The 22,571-nt window shown below is 37.8% G+C and overlaps 1 protein-coding gene across 4 annotated transcripts in view; it reads right to left on the bottom strand.

The window, feature by feature from the left end:
- Window positions 1–22,571, bottom strand: part of sephs1 (selenophosphate synthetase 1) — a 51,626-nt gene that overhangs the window by 17,916 nt on the left and 11,139 nt on the right. For 3 of the 4 annotated variants that reach the window (XM_069909646.1, XM_069909645.1, XM_069909647.1), the window contains 2 exons: window positions 5,619–5,722; window positions 1,756–1,863 (listed from right to left, as the gene is read on the bottom strand). In XM_069909646.1, the coding sequence (XP_069765747.1) occupies window positions 1,756–1,863; window positions 5,619–5,722 (212 nt within the window). Of the gene's footprint in view, window positions 1–1,755; window positions 1,864–5,618; window positions 5,723–7,567; window positions 7,691–22,571 lie in introns of those variants that run through there. The other variant, XM_069909648.1, reaches the window with a different exon arrangement.

Raw genomic sequence — 22,571 nt, 5'->3', positions numbered from 1 at the left:
CGAAGGCCTTATTAAAGCCAAAGCAGACAATATCTACCACACAGCCTTCAATTACAGGTTCTATCTTTCTGACAGATGCAATTACACACTCACTACGCTACGCTCACGAGCAATTGGCACAGAGAGTAATCCTGAGATTATGATGCCAGAGCATTGTCTAATTCCCTGAATTTGCTTTGCAGGACCTCATCTTCCACAACCACTGCCCCCACCCCCACCCCAAACCATCCCATTAGAAATAGTGTGTACTATGCTGGTTGTTTTACAACCAAGTCATGCCTCCTTGACACCAGGGAGGCATTCTGGAAATCTCCCTCTTGGCCACAGACATTGTCTGCACATAATTTTTACAAACTAATCACATTCATATAGCATTTGGACTGAATTTGACATTTGCTCATTACCTGCATCCAAATTAACATGCTCCATGTACCAACCAAAACTTGTATAATGCACACCCAAGTTTACACAAAGAATCAGTATTCTTCCCTGGAGAACTTCAGTTTCTTCCAGTTGCAAAACAGAATCACAGGATAGCAAAACTTCTGGAAATGTGGCAGATTTGCCAGAATATTGGACATTACTTATATAATACCCCAATCCAATTTTATCTTTTGTGAGATGCTGCAAAGAATTGTAATGCATTTTCAGTGAACCAGATGAGTTTAGGGAACTCTAGAAACCGCCCTGGGGAACTGGATGCTGAACTATCAAGATTTTCAAACAACAGGATAGTGGATTTTCAAGATTTTTATTTTTCATAAATTACCCATGACCTGTACTCTGTGATTACATACCTGAAGGACTAAAAAACAATGGACTGTTTCTAACAGTACTTTTCTTCCCCCTCAATTATATACAAAGTTATCGCCAATGTGAAGGTGATATTTAGGATATCCGAATTTGGAAAGATTTTGTATAGCTTCAACTCAGTAAAACTATTTACAGAAACAAAAAGTACCAGAAATATCTTCTTCTCGAGCAATCCTATGGTTCAAGTATAATTTGCCTCAAATCTGGTTTTGTATGTTGAGGTTCAGCATGGGAACTACATTCTTCCATACATGAAACAGGACATTTCTGACAGGATGAGTAGGTAAAGAGTTTGCCAAACTCCTACTGTTCATACATGGACTTGAGGCTCAATATCATCTCACATATTTCTCCCCACATTTGAGCCAGGGATTCCCAAAAATACAGAGAAATATTGTATAATTTTGAAGTTTTGAGCATATCTTTGATTTTTATTTTCTCTCTCTCCCCCCCCCAAGTGTTTTCAGAAACCAAAACATAATTGAAGTAGTTAAGTTGCATACTAAACAGAACCAACCAAGTGTAATAAAGGTGTTAAGTGCTTGCTTTGTTGGTCTGGGAAAGATGCTTCCAGTGAATTTGGAAGGCAGGATCGGTATCTTACCGATGTCTGCGGTAGGAAGATGTCTGCGGTAGGAAATCCAGGTCTGAACATGTGGAAGACCGAGGACTACTGCTGCCAATAGACCACAAGGTCTATTTGGTCCCAAACTGATTGGGCCCCAAGGACATGAACTTCCAACATCTTTTTCCTCATTTCAACAAAAGGCTGCGTTGCCACACTGAAGAAGATTGAGAATTTCAAAGTCTGACTTAACAAGGAGGTGGATTGGAAGAGGTTTCCATTTTACATCGAACAAATATTCTTTGGAAATTTACCTAAAAATCTACAATTACTCTGCCTTTAGAGCATATTATTCAGACTACTTGGATGTGGCTTACCTTGTCTGTCATTTTATTGCTGACTCCAAGTAGCATCAACATATTGTCACACTCTGTGACACCCATAGCATAAAGATCACTTAGAACATTGGCACAAGCAATCCGACCCTGCACAAAAAAAAGGAGTAAAGAAAAGACAATGATCAGAATATGGATCAAAGGAAGTGAAATTAAGAGAATCTTTTGAAAGGAAAATTATAAAATTAGATGTCTGTGTCAAAATACCCCAAAATTATGAAACATCAAAATCAGGAGAATAAGAGTTCTAATTTAAATGAAAATAAATGCATACCTGGAGTTTGTTAATTGTCACCCAAGTTCAAATTCTCATTCAATGTTAAGATCTCAGCCTTTTGATGATCAAATCTGTCATGAATTTTTCACATGTTGCAATGCCATTTTAATGGACCCATTATAAGTATACAAACATTTTGAAACAAAATGGTACAAAACTAGAATTCTAAATACTACAAAAGAAAGATTAATACATACAAGGAATCCCTAAAGAAGCAAACTTTGATGTTCAAGTGACTTCATTTGAAAATGATGACTGCATTCAGATCCATGTGGATTTTTAATTTTTAAAAAAAATATTGACATACAGGTAATAGGCCCTTAAGCTCATGCTGCCCAATTAACCTACAACCTCCAGTCATTTTTGAATGGTGGGAGGAAACCTGAGCCCCCATGAAAAACCCACACAGATACAGGGAGAAAGTACTAACTCCTTATGGAGAGGGATTCAAATCCCCAATCCTGATCACCGGTGCTGTTACAGCGTCGTGCAAACCGCTACACTAACTCTACCGCCCAAGACTACAGTGGATTAAACTTTTACCACAATTAAGCTGTTATTGCATCGGGCTACATTCATGTCCATCTGTTCCTCCCATCCAAAACAAGTGTAGAAACAGCAGGAGGAAGCAAGAAAGAAAATACACAAACCTTCACGGGGTACTGCTCCAACTGCCAAGCATAAATCTGCAACACATCTGTGCCCAAGGACAAGTCCAGGAACCAACCACAGGAGAAGTCACAATATGACAGGATACCATTCAACCAAACAAGTTCCTGCCAGCTCCAAGCAGAGCAATCCTATCAGTTCAATCCCCCTCCACTTATTTCCCAGTAGCCCTACAACTGACTCTCACGTGCTTTCCAACTTTCCCTCAGATTCATATTGCCTTTCAAAGCCGCATGAGAGATCACCAGATTTTACTTTAGTTTCAACAGGTGAAATCGGAGAGTGGGAGCACCTGTCACCTCCTAATTTCCCATATTTCAATATTAATGTTAAATTTACAGTGACCAATTAAGATAACAGGATGATGGGATGTGGGAGGAAATTTCAGTCTTGGACAGAATGTGCAAAACTCTCCACAAAGAGGTCTGATTGGAACTCACAAGACCCCAAGATTATAGGATCAGAAGTAGGCCATTCTGCCCATCAAGTCCACTCTCTCCACTATTCCACCATGAGTTGATCCATTCATCCAGCCCCACTCCCCAGTCTTCCCATAACCTTCGATACCCTTACACTAACCAGATACTAATCAATCTCTGCCTTAAATATACTCAACAACCTGACCTCCACAGCTACCCATGGCAGCAAGTTCCAGAGACTCGTGTGCTGTGGCTGAAGATATTTCTGCGCATTTATGTTTTAAATAGGCACCCTTCAATCCTGAAGTTGAACCTTCTTGTCCTAGACTCCCCTACCAAGGGAAGCAACATTGCCACATCTACTCTGTCCAGTCCTTTCAACATTTGAAATGCTTCTGTGAGGCCCCTCCCTCATTCTTCATGCCTTAACATCACACCTCTCTACAGCTGTCAAAACCACCATGGACCCAAACAAAAAGGTTACAGATTCATTCCAGAAAGCACATCATGTATCTCTAGACAATATTATATATTGGGAGCACCCCAAAACCATCAAGAAAACACGAGACTTTACATGAACTGAACATTTTCCCACATAACTAATATCTCTAACATGTCCATCACCAACATACCAGTTTCCTGGCATTCCTAAATAATTGATCTTCTGCCTTCTATATTCTAGCCGTTGCTATTGAGCAATGAAGGATGGGACCCATGAGGAAGATGCAGATTGAAACAGTTATGCCACCTCGTAAGGACACTGTGTAGACCACCAGACCCCAAACAACTTCTGTTTCCAGATTTGTAGTTTTATTAAAGGACCTGACTCAAGTTCAGGGTGCAGAAGGAAAAGGAAAAAACAGCAGAAAGTTACAGTAGCCATCGACCAATTCTCACCTCAAATATAAAGATTCCATTATTGTCACGTAATATTTACACTTATAATGTAACATACATGAAATTCTTTAACTTTCATCTACCATAAGGCAGACGGAGAGTTACCACTTGGTCCAAAATAAGCATCTTCAAACATTTAGTACTATTTATGGGAGTCATTTAGTTTCTCTAGGTAAGTAATCATATATTATAAATCCTCTATCAAGTTACACAATGAAATCTTAGTACAACCATAAGCATCAGGCCATAACTTGGTGGCACATTCAGGATAAAGTAAGCAAAACAAGGGCAATTTCAATTTAAAAAAAATTCACCATTAAAAGGAAAAGGGGAAAAAAAAATTCACAAAACCAAGTTAAGAAACTGTAGGCCATTTGGCCCCTTGAGCCAATTCTACCAATCAACAAGATCATGGATGATTCTGTACCATGGAGTGAAACGCGATAGTATGCAGATGTTGCGATTGTAGCAAAAACAAATGCTGGATAAACTCAGCAGGCATCACAACGTACATAGGAGGTAAAGAAATATAACGGACGTTTGAGCCGGAGGCTTGTAGAATGGCTCAAGTCCCAGATGCCGGTTATACATCGTTACATCCTCTGGACACTGAGACTTGCAGTGTTCATTTTCCACATAAACTCTGAAGGAGCTCATTTTATTCCACATCCCAATTTTTTTGTGAATTTTCCAAGGGTAAATTTCCATTACCCACACTGTCATAATGTGGGCTCTCATGTAACCATGAAATTCCTGGATTGTGTAATAACCAATATTTTAAAAAGAAAATCAGCCATATTTTTCTGGGTCATTCTACAAACTCAGCTCAACCCTCAACATCCTCTAAAGTAACTTGGCAAGTCTCTCAATTGCATCCACACATTATGATAAAGCAGAATAATATAACTAGATAGGGAAAGATGTTTCCAATCTCAGCAACCAACACCAGGACACTGCCAGAAACATAGAACCATATCTTTAAGACAACTCATGAGATTCCTCCATCACCATCCCCAGTAACTGAATGCTGTAATGATAGAGTGCTAGTGATCATCCTGACCACTAGAGGGAGTCAAATACTAGTGGGTGGCAGCTTCAGTTGAATTCAAGATGGATGGATCCATGCGGTAAATTCGATATCCAATAATGTATAGTTGTTTTAAAAGAACCCAAGTTTCTTTATTACAATAAAAGAAACATCACAAACTGGCAGTACTTAATCCTTACTTTGAAGTCTCATGGCAAAGGATTAGATGAAGACAAAGAAATCTTTTGAGTGAAGCATCACTCCCAATAGCTGATAAATCATCAGTTGTATATTAACCTGAACCAAGAAGTAGTACTAAGGCCAAAAAGGACACATATCTACTAAGTGGGAGACTGCACTGCTGGAGGTGGTCAATTTCTGAAGGGCATAAAAGCAAAACCACAAGATATCAACATACAAGCTATTTGAAATATATCAGGAGTCTAAGAAATGCAAAGGTATTTGCTACCATGTACAAATATTGATAATTGTTTGCAATTTATCCAAGTTATACAAATGCACTTAGCGTTTTACAAATATATTAAAATATTCTCACCATCATATAAGGATCATCAACAATAGGATAAAAATAATCAGTCGTCTGAACCAGAGATAGACCACCATGTCTTAAGGGAATAACGCATGTATCCATCCCAATACCTGAAAACATTAACAAATGCATATTTTGAGAACCAACACCTCAAAATGATTAGAACAAAGTATAATTATAAACTTAAGAAAATTATTTCATCATTTGTGACATAAAATTTCAGTTTATTAATGTTAGTGACTTGTACAAGACACTCATTATATGGCAAAAGAGTTAACCAAGAGCTTAACAGAAAGCAAGAGGCAAATCACACAATAATCTTTATTAAGATGGTATTGGAGTCTCAGGAGGAAAGTGTTTTATTGCAGTTGTTTCGAACATTTGTGAGAATGAGGATTATGATCTTCATACCACAGTGGGTGTGCTGGTTCAAGGGATACCAAGAATGCCATATTCTCCTCAAATTCTTCAAACTATGATTTCTTGAAATTCTTGAAGGGATTAACAGGCCAGAAGCAAGGAGGATACTTCCCTTGGTTGAGGAGTCTACAATGTCAGGACACATTTAAGCCCAAGAGGAGGAGCGTTTCTTCACTTTGAAGCTGGGGAACCTTTGGAATTCTCCACTTGTTGGGCTGTGGGTCCAATGGAGATCCAATATAGATTTCCTGACAACTGAAAAAATCAAGGGATGCCAGGACAAAGCAGGAAAATGGTGCCACAATAGATCAAACAGGATTTTAATAAATGGCAGAGAAGGATTCATGAGCCAGATAGATTATGCTACGACCTCAGTTTCTGCCTTTAAAAGAAAGTTAAATTAAACCGTGGTCCAATTCATTCTGAAGGTTAATGCTAACCTGTTCACGGGCGATGTGGTAATTAGTCAACTGGACAGATGAAGTCTTTGAGGATAAAAGAGGCTAATAAAATGGGCAGATATTATTATACCATGATGGGGAAGCAAGATGACAAGATGTGCATATACAAAAAGTGGTATGCCAAATATCTGGGATATTTTAGTCTGAACAGACAGAGAGAGAGCGAGAGAAGGAATTCAACATACAGTAGTTGTATTGTATGTATCAATGAGGTGGGGGGGGGGGGGGAATAGAGCAAGGCATGTTATTACAGTCTGCACATTTTTTCTGAAAGTAGTACACCATGGGTTTCAAGTACAATGAAGACAACTCAAGATTAAAGCAGGGATGGAGTGATTCAATTCCAAAGAGTTTGTAACACAACAATAATTTTCTTCAGAGCAGGAAAATTCACAAATATATAGCAATGGGCGGGGGGGGGGGGGGGGAAGAAGAGAGACATTGTTGGAATTAAGAAGTTTCTTCACAAAGGGTTAATAGGATTTGAATACATCACTTGAAAATGTGTAGTAGAAACCAACACCAGATGTAATTGGGCATGTACCAGAGGACTAATTTATAATCAACTGCCTGCAGAGAGCAATCTTGACAACATTTGAAAGCACCAATGCAGTTACAAATGATAAAATGCAAAATATTTAGCTTTAGCACAAAAATCATCCATCCTTTTCCCACAAAATATAGTTGCTGGTACAGTCAAGTATCTACACGCTTATAAGCATCATTGAGCTACCAAGTTCTGGCAAAGGATAGAGCAAAAATGAGAAAATAGCATGTCTTAGACAAGGAGAGATACAAGATAAAATGTTATAATAAATAAACAAGGGCCATGGCAAGGGTAAATTTCAGAAAAATTAGAGAACAGTAAGCGAAGATGTACCTCAAAGGCCCACAAGAAGGCAACTGAGGAACATTATATTGAAAGTAAAATTACAAAATCTATTTTAAAAATAGTTCCAAGTCTTAATCCTCATTTATTCATACTTTAAAAAATTTAATCAAGAAATATGTGGCATTTATATTCACTAGACCTCATTTGGAATTTAAAAAAAACATTAATGAAAGATTTCTTGCCTTTATTTCTCTTGTCAACTCTTTCTACATTTCATCTTCAGCTCATTAAGAATGATAGAACGGTTTTGTATTATTCTTTAAAATCAAACCATATGTACTTGCTTTTCAAACAATGCACTGTCATGCTCTGACTTGGATGAAGGATTTCAAGCACCCTAACATTAACAGAGATGAATATTATAAAAAGGTGTTAAAAAGTTTAAATCAATTTTAAATTAACATTTTAAATCAAGAGGAAGGTGGGGGAGGGGAGGGATGGAAGAATGGGGGACATACACACACCTGAACATAATTCTCGGAAATAAAGTTAAAGCACAACGCTGCAGAAACTCAGCAGGTCAAATAGTGTTACTTTATATAGCAGAGATACATAACCAATGTTTCAAGCTTGAGCCTTTCAAGGTATGAGCAAAATATAAGCAGACACCAAACAAAATGGTGGGGGTAGGGGATGGGGCAGGAGCACAGTGAAAAAGGCAGGAGGTAATAGGTGGAGAAGGGAGGGAGGGCACACTAGCAAGCAGGGGGAGGAGGGGAAGTCGATATTAATGCCATCTGGTTGGAGAGTTACCAGATGGAAAATCAAGTGTTGTTTATGGGTAGTCTTGGTGGGATAGAACACAAGGCCATGGACAGACATGTGAGTATGGGAATTGAGTGCAGAATTTAAGTGATTGGCCACTGGGAGATCCTTATGACTGATGTGGACAAAAGCGATCTCCCTCTATGAAATGAGCATGTATGGGGGGGGGGGGGGGGGGGGTAGTGGAAAGGCTTACAGTGAGCCCATAAGACCTAGTTATTATTTGGCTTGATTTAATAAAATTAGAATTTAATAGAAATAAAAGGAAATGAACATTTTTAAAATGGAATAAGATCAATTTTATGAGGTTGCCAAACGATATAGCAAAGGTTGGCTGGTTAAAAAAAAATCTTGGAAAAAAGACACTCAAAGGTTAGTATTTCACTGAAGAAATGTCCTTTCTTCAGCTGGAATATACAAGAAATAGAAAAATACTACTGTCAGTAGAGGAACAGATGCAGCCCTAAATACCCTTGCTAGTAGGGCAGACATTTAAAAAAAGCACAGAGAATACCTTGTATTTCTTGAAGTAGTCATGCTAGAACTGCATGGAAGACACATTGGATTACTAGCTAAAGTACAGCAGTTTTGGTCTGCTAAACAGGAAGTGGTTTTCTTTAGAACAGAGAATTTAATCAGGTAGATAAAACTATGAAGGTCTTACCTAGATGGCCAAGAGAGACGCATTTCTCCTTGCAGAGAGCAAATAACTAGCGATGCGGATTTACAATAATTGTTAAATCAAGACACTAAGTTAGACCTACTGAAAACTATGATACATATGGTTCATATATTGGTCAGCAGAGAGGTGAAATAAACTGAAATTAAAACTCAATTCTTATTGTAAAATATCTCACAGCAGTTACTAGCAGAATGGTTAACATGAAAAGTTGAAACTTCAGAGACTGTAGCTTCTTTCATGTTACTAGTTACACATAAATGGACTGGAGATCTTGAGAATCAACTGCACAGGAGGGAAAACATTTGTCAACATTAATACTCTGACCATGGTAAACTCTTTCCACAATTCTTGTGTTTAGATGTCCTCTTAGCATAAACAATTAAAACTAAATACACAGGTTTACACCAAGATTAGAAAGGGATTGAAGTCTTTAGCGAGAGGGTAGTTGGAATTGAGAATGCACTCCGATAGGGGGTAGTGAAGGTAGACTCAATGTTTTAGTATCTAGATGCCCATGGACCAAGTGCTGGTGAAGGGAATAGAATATCTGGATATATTGCTGACATAAGCTTGGCAGGCGGTTTCTGTGCTATATGTCTACATCCCACAATACAAAACATCTAGTCAAACTGCAAGAAATTAGATTTTGGTCTAAGATTTCAAAAATTATTGACACCCGGACATTCAAGGTTGAGTAGTTCTAATCAATAAGATCAAACACTAAGTGTCTTACAAATCCATGTACAATGCAACTTAATTAAAACAGTAGTCTTGACCAGGAATTAATGCTCATTTTACAAACTTCACTTCCTCACTTAACATAACATAACAATTTACAGCATGGAAACAGGCCATTAGGCCCTTCTAGTCCGCACCGAACCAAACACCCCTCTCTAGTCCCACCTCCCTGCACAATGCCCATAACCCTCCATCTTCTTCTCATCCATAGACCTGTCCAACCTTTTCTTAAATAATACAATGGACTCCGTCGCCACTATTTCTCCCGGAAGCTCATTCCACACGGCTACCACTCTCTGAGTAAAGAAGTTCCCCCTCATGTTACCTCTAAACCTCTGCCCATTTTCCTTTCCCAACAGAAGAGGGGCTATTTGCCCGCATAACAATCAAATTAGATACAATTTTGTCATACAAGAAAATTCTTTAAGTAGCATTTAGGGTAAGGAATACTGTTGAATCTTCATAATGAACACAATCTTATCTTTTCAAATTAATGAACTGGTGGCACAGCTAACATAGTGGTTAACACAAAGCTATAACAGCACCAACGACTGGGGTTTGCATCTGGCATCGTCTGTAAGGAGTATGTACATTCTCAGTGTGTGTGTGCATTTCCTCTGGGTTCTCTAGTTTCTTCCCACCTTCCAAAAATTTAAGGGATTTGTAGGATAATTATCATATTGGTGCAGCACAGGTTTGTGAGGTAGAAAGGCTTTTTATCATGCTGTATCTTTAAATTTATTTATTTTTTAATTTAGCGATGACAATTTTGCAATTGTAATTCCATCATAACCCATTTTCCAAACTCTCACTTAACTGGTGGGTAAATGTAAAAACATAGAACATGTTTGCAGCGGGAAAGAAAATTCCTCTGCAGAGAGCAGTTTTGACCATAAAAAAAAAACATAAACCAGATCATCTGCAATGAACTTGCAATGAACGTGCAGGTGCAGCCAGCGGTGAGGAGGGCGAATGGTATGTTGGCTTTCATAGTGAGAGGATTTGAGTACACAGGAGTAGGGAGATCCTGCTACAGCTGTACAGGGCCTTGGTGAGACCACACTTGGAGCACTGTGTGCAGTTTTGATCCCCTTATCTGCGGAAGGATATCATTGCCTTAGAGGGGGGGTGCCGAGAAAGTTCACTAGGCTGATACCGGGGATGGATGGGCTCACAAATGAAGAAAAGTTGGATAGACTAGGGTTGCATTCTCTGGAATTTAGAAGATTAAGGGGGGGGAAAATCTTATATAAAATTCTTAAGGGTTTAGACAGACTAGACGCAGGAAGGTTCTTTCCAATGCTGGGAAAAACCAGATCCAGCAGCTATGGTTTAAGGTTAAGGGGGAAGTTTTTTAGGACTGAGATGAGGAAAAATTTCTTCTCAAAGAGTGGTAAATGTGTGGAATTCTTTGCCACAGGAAGTAGTTGAGGCCAGTTCCCTGTCAATATTTAAGTGTAGGTTAGATTTGGCCCTTGTGACCAAGGGGATTAGGGGGTATGGGGAGAAGGCAGAAACCAGGTACTGATCAGCCATGATCATAATGAATGGCGGTGTAGGCTTGAAGGGCCAAATGGCCGAATCCTACACCTATTTTCTATGTTTCTAACTTGGAGAGGAAATATGGTAGAGGTGATGGCAACACTTACAAATACTGGCTACAAATGCAATTGATGAAAATGCAGCAGAATCCTAACAAGTTATTTTTAAAGCATAGCTTCATCATGCAAGTTGAGGACTTATTTTAAGTCAGATCGAGAAAATAATTACTTTTCAACTCAATCAAAACAAACATTTAAAAACCCATCATGGCTTTAAGTTCAGTATAAAACACAAGCTATTTTATGATGTAATTGTATTTTAAACTATGGAATCAGACCGATTTCTCAGCACATAATGAAGACATCTCAAAATGTGTAAAAAAAACAGACTTGGCCATTAAACTGCCACATCCAAATTGATAGATTAAAAGGACTTACTTAAAACCCCAACAATATAGAATGAAGAATTTAAGTGTTATGTCAGACAACATTAAAATAGATTTCAAATTTACTAGCAAGAAAAATTTGATCTTTACAAAGACAGCAATTAAAAATAAACTAAAAATTAAGGGGGCATATCTCAAGAGCAGGTTTGTAAAGGACAAATTAGAAACACCTCAGACTACCAACACAATAAAATTTCAAGATCTGTTGTCCAATTATTCCAAAAAAGTGATTTACCATCTGCACACTTCTCCCACCCCTCTCCCACCACACCGACACACCCCACCACCATCTTCAAGGCCCTGCACTCCCTTTCAACTTAGCTGATTCATTATAAAATTTATCATATTGGATCTAATGTCCAAAAATAAAATTAAGAGGATACTGTATTAAGATAAAAGATATTTTGATTTAATGGTCCGGGTAAACTGCCGACCCAGCAAAATCCTAAACCAGCCAGATCATTTGAACTTAATAAATGAGCCAACATTGGTGCAGAGGCTGATGGTCTCAATGTGATGGCCTGAGCCATCTTGACAACCCTTTGCAGTTTGTTGCAGTCTTTGGTGGAGCAATTCCAGAAACACACAGCAATTCAACTGATAAGCTGCTTTTAATTATACACCTGTAGAAGGCATGAAATCCTGGTGACATGCCAAATTCATGCAGTAAAGGAATTCCATGTCATCACTGATGGCTAATAAATCTGAAATCTACATTATAAAAGAATACCAAAAAATTAATATTTGGTCCGTTCGTAGCAGGGAAAAAATTTGCAAATTTCACTTCAAGATCGTACAACTTTACAGGTTAAGCTAATTAAAATGTCTCAATGAGGTGGCATTTACAGTTTGAATTTTTTTTAAACCACTTTCCATTTGACTCCCAAAACTGAATTTTAGAAAAATACATTTTAATAAATGCTTCTCCTATACCTTATTGGCCATTTAAAATTGGAAGGTTACTTTCAGAGTGAATGTGTTTAAAACAGTGGAAGATTCTGAATGTAACAATGAGCCAAGTCAGTTAAACCAAATGAGTGACAATGTTGATCTTTGATCACAAATGCTGCAAATGTTCTGTAAAGTGAAGTTCTAGTCTCTAAAATCATGTCTCCAAAAATGCAAAAAATGTTTACAACCGTTTATTAATAACAGACCACCCATTAGAACAAGATTTTGCCTGGCAAGTAACAGCATTTTTTTTTAACCATACTATGCAAAGGTTGACTTGTTTGGATAGCACTCAAAACAGTTTTCACTGCATCTCTGTACTCCTGTCAATTGTTGTCTGGTTGCATTCAATTTTTAGAATTCTGGAATTTCAAAACATTTGTGCACAAAACAGTTATTTAGTTAAGAATTTTTTTAAAAAGCTCATCAGTCTCCCTATACATGTTCATGCTTTGCTTTAAAAGGGATGGTGAACTATAACTGAATGCCAGTAAGATTCTATGATTAACTTTCAAGAATTTAGCTCCATTAGTAGAAACTTCTCCAGAACAATATACAAATATCCATTTTAAAGTCTGATAATGAGAGAAAAACAGAACTGAAAGCAAGATATTCATTTAACATTTTCCGAACTGCTACAGCTTGTTGGTCAGATTTAATTGTTTTTTTTAAAACTTCTAGGTGCTTTTGTTTAAATTTAAATCACAATAGAAGCCAATTCCAGCCTTTGAAACCTATGTTCTCCAATTAACCTGCGAACCCTGTATGTTTTTGATGGGTGGAAAGAAACCAGAACACCTGGGGAAATCCCATGCAGGTCATGGGGAGAACAGACAAACTCCTTAGAGTAGGTGCCAGATTCAAACTCAGGTTGTTGGCACTGTAATAACATTGAATTAACCGCAATGGTAACATAAGCATTCATATTGTAAAAAGTTGGCAAATTATCTCAGCATTTACACACCTCGTAGAACCAACCGTGCTTAGTCCAAACCTACAGTGATTTGCAGCCATTAATTCTGGGGATTACAAATGCTGGAATCAAAACTAAATAACAATTCAATGCCATAAATCCCTCTCAATGTGGAGGAAGTTTAAAAACACAATTCAAATCAATTAATGTGAAAGTTATTAAATGTACAAACAATTTGAAAGATTAAATTCTAGGGATTGTACGAAAAAATGTACAAGGCATTTAAACCATATTATTTTTTAAAATCCTGTATATCTGCTCTTGCTATTTGAGTATCCGTTAGAGCAGTGGTCCTTAACCTTTTTCTTTCCACTCGCATACCACTTTAAGTAATCCCTGTGCCATCAGTGCTCTGTGATTAGTCAGGGATTGCTTAAGGTAGTATGTGAGTGGGAAGGGAAGGTTGAGAACCACTGTGTTAGAGTAATTAGTGTTTGGCATTCAGCCGAGTTGCATTTTTCTTTAATGAGAGGCTGGATTAGGGAGAATGGAATTTCCCCAACACCTGCCAGCAATCTGGTGATTCTTGCTACTCCTGCAGAAAATTACCATTTTTTTTCCAATATGCTGAATCAAGATTAGATGCACCTCCAATATTAGATTCTGCAACTTATAAACAAAGGTCAATATTCAGACTGAATTTTATTCATTCTTTAAATGAAATAACTAGCCAAGAGCATGAGCAATTAAACAATTCTAGTTTCATAGCAAGCAGCATTGAATTTTATTTGACTGACCAAGAAAACAGGAGGGACTTTATGGAATGCATTAGTGTTTAAATTGAAATAGACAAAAGATCCGTGACAACTTGACAACATTGACTAGATAATCACTATTTAAAATTCTGAATACAATTCAAGCATCAAAAAAGTTACATTTTATTTACAATATGTGAACATTTTATTTTAATTTTCATAGACTCGCAAAATTCAAACAATTCAAAAATAAAATTTTTTAACATTCATGCAGCATATAAAGTCTATTTATTCCCCCTTCTCCCCCCCCCCCCCCATCACATCCCCATCCTCATACAACTGAAAATGCATTCAATTAAATTACATTGATACAAATCCCAGAGGGGTCAAAGACCCCTACAGAAACCTAGGGGAAAAAAAAATCAGAAAGGCTAAGTAACAAATGATTAGAAATGAAAAAGAACTTAAATTTAATTTTTTTTAAAAAATGGTCACCTGCACCATATCATTGCATTCATTTCCCTGCAGGGATGAATTGCTACAGTACCCCTACTTCAAAGTGTGTGTGTGGGGGTGGGTGGTGGCTAATCAATCTATGTGCCAATATAATTCAAGGAAGGTTGCCACACTTTAACAAATGCGTTATGTTTCTTCCTTAGATTGTATATGTGATCTTCTCCAGGGTGATGCAACTCTATTTCCACATTCCATCATGTGGTATTTAGTTGGGAGTCAGACTTCCACAAAACCACTATATATCCCCAATGTTCCCCAGTAGGTACACTTCTAGATTCTGCTGAAAATCTACTTTAGTAATTTTTGTTTTAAAAGAATGCTCCCCCCACCCCCCCAGGTCTTCCCAGAAAGATGTTACCTTTGTACACAGCCAGATGGAGTGGACAAAAGTTCCACCTTCACACCAGCACAGATGACTACCACCTTATGTTCTCCCTTAGCAATCTCTAACCAGACAATAGCAACAGAGATCACCAATTTCTGGAAACCTTGCGTCTCGTTTTCTCAACTAACCACATCCTCCCCTGATTTCCCTCATCTCTCTGGCTCCATTCCTCCATCTCCTTTCTTTCTTTTATCCCTCCCAAGCTCTCTCTACCTGACCATCACCCACAACTTCCTTCCTCCAGCTCCCTACCACCTTTCCTTCCCATCAGAGTGCCTCTCCCTTGGCCCTCTGCTTCTTCCTCCCATCACCTCCTAGCTTCTTACCTCATTCCCCCATTTCTTCCACCTCCCACCTATAGGCATTCATCACCTGCTTTTCAAGGAGTCTGAGGAATTTTTGGCATGTCATCATAAACTCTACAGGTGCAATGTCAAAAAGTATACAGGCTGGCTGCATCACAGCCTGGTTTGGTAATGCAAGTGCCTAGCAATCCAGAAAACTGCAAAAGATAGCAAACATTGCAAGGTCCATCAGACTCTGACCTCACATCCAGTGCAGACATCTATGTGAGGTGCTGCTTCAAGGAGGCAGCCATCATGAAAGCACCCCCTCCCCCCAACAAAATCCCCCTGGTCACAACCTCTTCTCACTGCTACCTTTGTGTAGAAGGAACAGAAGCCTGAAGATCAGTACTTCTAGGTTCCAGAACAGTTTCTTTCCAATTTTTTTCTTTGGCTTGGCTTCGCAGACGAAGATTTATGGAGGGGTAAAGTCCATGTCAGCTGCAGGCTCGTTTGTGGCTGAGGGACAGGAAGACACGGTTGCAGTGGTTGCAAGGGAAAATTGGTGGTTGGGGTTGAGTGTTGGGTTTTTCCTCCTTTGTCTTTTGACAGTGAGGTGGGTTCTGCGGTCTTCTTCAAAGGAGGTTGCTGCCCGCCGAACTGTGAGGTGCCAAGATGCACGGTTTGAGGCGATATCAGCCCACTGGCGGTAGTCAATGTGGCAGGCACCAAGAGATTTCTTTAGGCAGTCCTTGTACCTCTTCTTTGGTGCACCTCTGTCTCGGTGGCCAGTGGAGAGCGCGCCATATAACACGATCTTGGGAAGGCGATGGTCCTCCATTCTGGAGACGTGACCTACCCAGCGCAGTTTGATCTTCAGCAGCGTGGATTCGATGCTGTCGGCCTCTGCCATCTCGAGTACTTCGATGTTGGAGATGAAGTCGCTCCAATGAATGTTGAGGATGGAGCAGAGACAACGCTGGTGGAAGCGTTCTAGAAGCCGTAGGTGATGCCGGTAAAGGACCCATGATTTGGAGCCGAACAGGAGTGTGGGTATGACAACGGCTCTGTATATGCTAATCTTTGTGAGGTTTTTCAGTTGGTTGTTTTTCCAGTACACAAGGACTGTCTATACTACAGCAAGTCACTTTTTAAAAAACCATTAGAATTACTATGAGACTATTCTCTGTCATATGCATTTATCACCTCTTAATTTAATACAAATTTATTATAGTTTTTTTTTAAAATCAGAACCTTTTGAAGGATTTTGGTGTCCAAAATCATTCACATTATCAACCTGTGCTCCACCTCCCCCCTCCCTTTTTTACTGGGTTGTTTGCCTGTTTCTTGCCATTTCTGATGAAGGGTTTTGGCCTGAAATGTTGACTATTGCCTTTTCTGCATGCTGCCTGCCCTGCTGAGTTAGTCCAGCTTTTCATGTGTTGCTAACAATCAACAACATTTTGGTGGATTTGGAGCCACATCTACCTAAACTTATTCTGGTCTATTTCTTTCTTGAGAGGATAGAAGAAAAGTAGCGTTTTGTTTTTTTTAAATTACTTTGATATCCTGGTAGCTACATTACTGATACTATAACAGGTTTTTAAATTCCAGATATAATTACTCAAATCCAAAATCCCAAGTCATTATAGTAAGATTCAAACATCTCCAGATCATCCATCTAGGCCCTGAGGTACTACCAGTCTAGTATCTTAATCACTACCCTACCTGTTCCCACATGATACAAATATAATCTATAGCAGAAATAGGTTATTGCATAACTTTCAAAAAAGACTGTTACACTGCTTTATCGCTAACCAGTTCCATCTTAATTGCATGTTATTATTAAAGAACTTATTTTTTAAAAAAAGACGCTTACCTCAGAGGATAGAGATAAGTGTAGGATAACTTTATCACTGAGCACTTTAAAAGGGCAATTATCATGTAGAATTGAAGTTAGCAAACACTAATAAACCCAAAAATCTTAGGTTTTTACAGAATCAACCAACGTTCAAGACAATCTTTGAAGAAGTAGCTCAGAGATTAAAAATGTTTTTGTTTTAATTCAACTTCTAAGCAATTTCATCTTTTGATTCTGCATAATGGGTATCACCTGGCCTCAAATGGTGGCAACGTCAGGTTATAGGCTACGTCAGGACATTGGCCACGTCAGGTCATTTGCCACGTCAGGTCATAGGGGCTTCATTAATGTTTTAGTGCAGTACTCAGGGAGCAACATGCCAGAGGTCCTATCTTTTAGATGTTGAGTTCAGGTAGATGCAAAAGATCCCTGGACAATAGGCAAGCTACCATTTCTCTCTCAATCACTGCAAATTTCATGACAGAAATAAGGGAAAGATTAGAAAATGTGGAAGAACGAGAAATGGCTGTAGAAATGGAAGTGAATGACTTAAGAAGAAAATTGGAAGACAGTGACAAAAAAGTTAAAGAAACACAGGAGTTGTTGGCTCAGAAGATGGATTTAATGGAAAACTATAGTGGGCGAAACAACATAAAGATGGTGGGCCTAAAGGAAGATGAAGAAGACACAAATATAAAAGAATTTATAAAAGAATGGATCCCAAAAGGTCCTGGGAATGCCAGAAATACAGGAAGGAATGGAAATAGAAAGAACAAACAGAACATTAGCCCCGAAACCACAGCCACAACAAAAACCAAGATCAGTTTTAGTAAAATTTCTGAGATACACGACAACAGAAAATATACTGGAGCGGGCAAGGAATAAAATTAGAGAAGACAAAAAACCATTGGAATACAAGGGTCAAAAAATATATTTTTTTTTTAACCCAGACTTAAGATTAGAACTCTTAAAGAAGAAGAAGGAGTTTAACACAACAAAATCGATCCTATGGAAAAAAGGCTATAAATTTATGTTAAGATATCCAGCTGTGCTTAAAATATTTATCCCTGGGGAGCAAAACAGACTGTTTTCGGATCTGGAGAAAGCACGAGAATTTGCAGAACGCCTGCAGGACAGAAGGAGAGATGAAGAGATGTAACAAGAACGAATAACGACAACAAACTAAATATAAAGATGTAAAAAATAATGTACAAGTAAGAACTAAAGAAGGGAAAGAAAAGGGAAATAAGAGGAGGTTAAAAAAAAGAGGGTGAGTTTTGTTAAATATGAAGATAAAAGTCTTTTCTGGAGGGGGTTGGGTGGGAGAGAATAACAGTCACTGCGAAATTAGTTGATGCTTGTGAGATGGTTTGCAATCCAAATGGAGAGGGGAGTTGTGGTTGCCCGGCTCGGGGAGGGGGCGGGAAGACACTTGGGGTTAAGGAAATTTTAGATGTGGGAGTTGTTGAAGTATTTTATGTTTTAGAAGTGTTGTCAGGAAACGCATCTAACTGAAGTGGAACATAATAAATTAAAGGAGAGATTGGGTAGGACACGTAGTGGCAACATCATATAATTCAAAATCCAGAGGTGTAGCTATATTAATCAATAAAAATGTACCAATCAAAATAGAGGAGGAAATAATAGATCCAGCAGGGAGGAATGTAATGATAAAGTATCAGATATATTCAGAATTCTGGAATTTGATCAATATATATGCACCTAATGAAGAGGATCAAAAGTTAATGCAACATATATTTTTTGAAGGTTTTAGATACGCAGGGGAATATATTGATGAGGGGATTTTAACCTTAATTTGGACTCAATGTTGGATAAAACTGGACAAAAGACTAGCAAAAAGAATAAAGTGGCCAAATTTATGGTTAAATCAATGCAGGAAATGAAACTTATTGATATATGGAGGAGGCAGCACCCAAGGGAGAAGGACTACTCATATTATTCGAGTAGACATAAAACATATTCAAGGATTGACATGTTTTTGTTGTCAGCCCATATTCAAGGGAGAGTTAGAAAAATGGAATATAAAGCTGGACTGCTATCTGATCATTCACCCCTGTTATTAGCAATAGAACTGGAGGACATCCCACCAAGAACATATAGATGGAGATTAAACTCCATGCTACTTAAAAGACAGGAATTTAGAGAATTTATTGAACACCAAATTAAAATGTATTTTGAAATAAATACGGAATCAGTGAAAGACAAATTTATTTTATGGGACTGTAATGGAAGATTCTAACCTGCTTTTTTAATTTGCTGCTCTTGGTTTTGCAAGGCTGAGAACCTGCTTGTGTTTTAGAATCAGCAGACACAAGCTAAATTCCACAGAGGGGCCAGAGATGCTGTTATCTGAAGAAAGGACATCTGTGTACCAAGAACATTTAATCTTCCTGCTTGTTTTGGTCACAGACTGTCAGAGGCCTAGCCTTGATGCAAAATAAACCATTGTATTCAAAATGATAAGCTGAAAATTATGTTATTCGTTAATAGCCTAGCATTCTAGCTTGCTTGCCTATCTTTCTTGCTGTGCTGGGAATAGGTGCTTGGGTAAGCAGTTTTTGGGTAATATAAGCCATGGTCCCGCTGCTGAAGAGAGAGACTCTCCGAGAGGTGGCAACATCTCTCAGTGAGAAGAAAAACTTCTAGAGTCCAGCCAACGTCCCGGTCAGGGGAGGTGGAGAAGCTGCTACCGGCGCCCTGACAACCAACTACAAGTGTGCAGTCATTGCCTCGCTTCGGCAGTTGGGACCAGTCCAAGCATTGATAAGTATAGTTGGGAAAGGCTTGCATATTGTAGTGTGAAATCAGCTTTTGAATTTGTAATAAACATTTGTATAAACTGAACTGCTCTCGGTGTGTGTGTGTCTATTTTCTTTCGGTAGCTCAAACACTGTGACCAATCTAAAATGAACAAAGTGAGAGGTAAAAGTTTACCCAAGACAGGGACGCAATGAAAGCCTTCATTCGAGGGCAGATAATAAGTTATGTAATTAAGATGAAAAAGGACTACAGTCGGGAAATAGAGCAGTTGGAAAGGGAAATAGTAAGTACAGAAAAAGAACTAGCAACAAGGGAAGATGTAACAAAAAGAGAATTGGCAGACAAAAAAAAAAGAAACATTACAAACATAAAAGGTAGAGAAGAACATAATCAAAATAAAGCAAAGGTATTACGAGCTAGGAGAAAAAAAAATGCACAAAATATTAGCCTGGCAACTTAAAACAGAACAAGCTAAAAGAACTGTATTGGCATCAAGGAAAAAGGACAAAACAAATTACATATAATCCAACAGAGATTAATGAAAACTTTAAGGAATTTTATGAACAATTATACAAAACTGAGAATGAAGGGAAATAATACAAAATAGATGAGTTTTAGCTAAAATTGAACTGCCGAAATTGCAAGAGGAGCAAAACAAGTTGATAAAACCATTTGAAATAGAGGAAATACAAGATATATTTAAAAAGTAGCCGTACAATAAAACACCTGGAGAGGATGGACTTCCAATAGAATTCTATAAAACATTTAAAGAGTTATTAATTCCTCCTCTACTGGAAGTAATGAGCCAGATAGAAGAAACACAAAACTTGCCAGATTCATGTAAAACAGCAATAATTACAGTAATACCAAAGACAGGGAAGGATCCACTAACACCAGCATCATTCAGACCAATATCTCTACTTAACTCAGATTACAAGATAATAGCAAAACTATTAGCAAACAGATTGGCCAACTGTGTACCAAAAATAGTAAAACTCGATCAAACTGGATTTATTAAGAAAAGATGGACAATGTCTGTAAGTTCATTAACTTAATCCATGCAGTACAAGGAAATAAGATACCAACAGTGGCTGTTGCTCGAGACACAGAAAAAGCCTCTGACGGGGTAGAATGGAATTATTTATTCAGTATTACAGAGGTTCAACCTACCAGAAAAATTAAAGCATTATATGATGGACCATTGGCAAAGGTGACAGTAAATGGATATGTATCGAACCAATTTAAACTAAGTAGGTCAACTAGGCAGGGATGTCCACTATCTCCCTCACTGTTCACTTTAGCAATAGAACCATTGGCAGAAATGATAACAGAAAATAAAATAAAAGGGATAAAAATAAAGGAGGAGTATAAAATCAGTTTATTTGCAGATGACATCATAGTATACTTAACAGAACCAGAAATATCAATAAAAGAACTACATAAGAAATTGAAGGAATATGGAGAAATATCGGGGTACAAGATCAACGCAAATAAAAGTGAAGCAATGTCAATGAATAATGCGGATTACACAGAATTTAAAAAAAGAATCACCATTTAAATAGCAAACACAAGCAATCCGATACTTTGGTATTAGATTAGATAATAATTTAGGCCATCTATACAAATTAAATTATCAGCCATTAATGAAGAAATTACAGGATGACTTAGAAGATTGGAAAGAATTGCCACCAACATTGATAGGGAGGGTAAATTGCATTAAAATGAATGTCTTCCCAAGGATTCAATACCTATTTCAATCGTTTCCAATTCCCTTAACAGAGAAATTCTTCAATGAACTAAAGAGAATAATAAGGAAATTCTTATGAAAAGGGGGGGAAACCGAGGATAGCTTTAGATAAATTATCAGAGAGGTACAAACAAGGTGGTTTGCAGTTACCAAACTTTTAAAATTATTATAGAGCAGCACAATTAAAGTATTTATCAGATTTTTTAATCAGACAAGGGAAAAACCAGATTGGACTAAGATAGAGCTAGATAAAATAGGGGACAAGGTACCGGAACATATACTTTATAAGTGGGATGAAAAACTGGCACAATATAAAAGTTCACCAGTACTGCATCATTTACTCAACATATGGAAGAAGATTCACGTATAAAGGAAAAAAAATTACCAACTACCAAAATTATTATTGACGCAAAATCAACTATTCCCTTTCACGATAGATAACCTTTCCTTTAGAGAATGGGAGAGAAAAGGAATTAAAAGAATAGAAAATTGTTTTTTGGGAAATAATTTATTAACATTTGAACAAATGAAGTACAAATATGGAATAAGCCATGGTACAATGTTTGCATACCATCAACTGAAAGCCTACTTAAAGGACAAATTGGGAAGCAGACTGAGATTACCAGAAGGAAGCAGCTTTGAATATGTGATTACATAAACAACGATAATAAAAAGATTTATAACAAACATGTACTTCAAGCTGCAAGAGAAGGAAAATGATGAAATAAGCTATAAACCCAAAAAGTGGGAAAAAGATTTAAACAAAGATAAAAAATGAAATATGGGAAAAGTTATGCTCTGGAACTATGAAGAATATAATA

Source organism: Narcine bancroftii, chromosome 13, assembly GCF_036971445.1.
Source record: "Narcine bancroftii isolate sNarBan1 chromosome 13, sNarBan1.hap1, whole genome shotgun sequence".
Lineage (NCBI taxonomy): Eukaryota > Metazoa > Chordata > Chondrichthyes > Torpediniformes > Narcinidae > Narcine > Narcine bancroftii.
The sequence above is the reverse complement of the archived record's forward strand: the minus strand, read 5'-3'. Positions and strand labels throughout refer to the sequence as shown.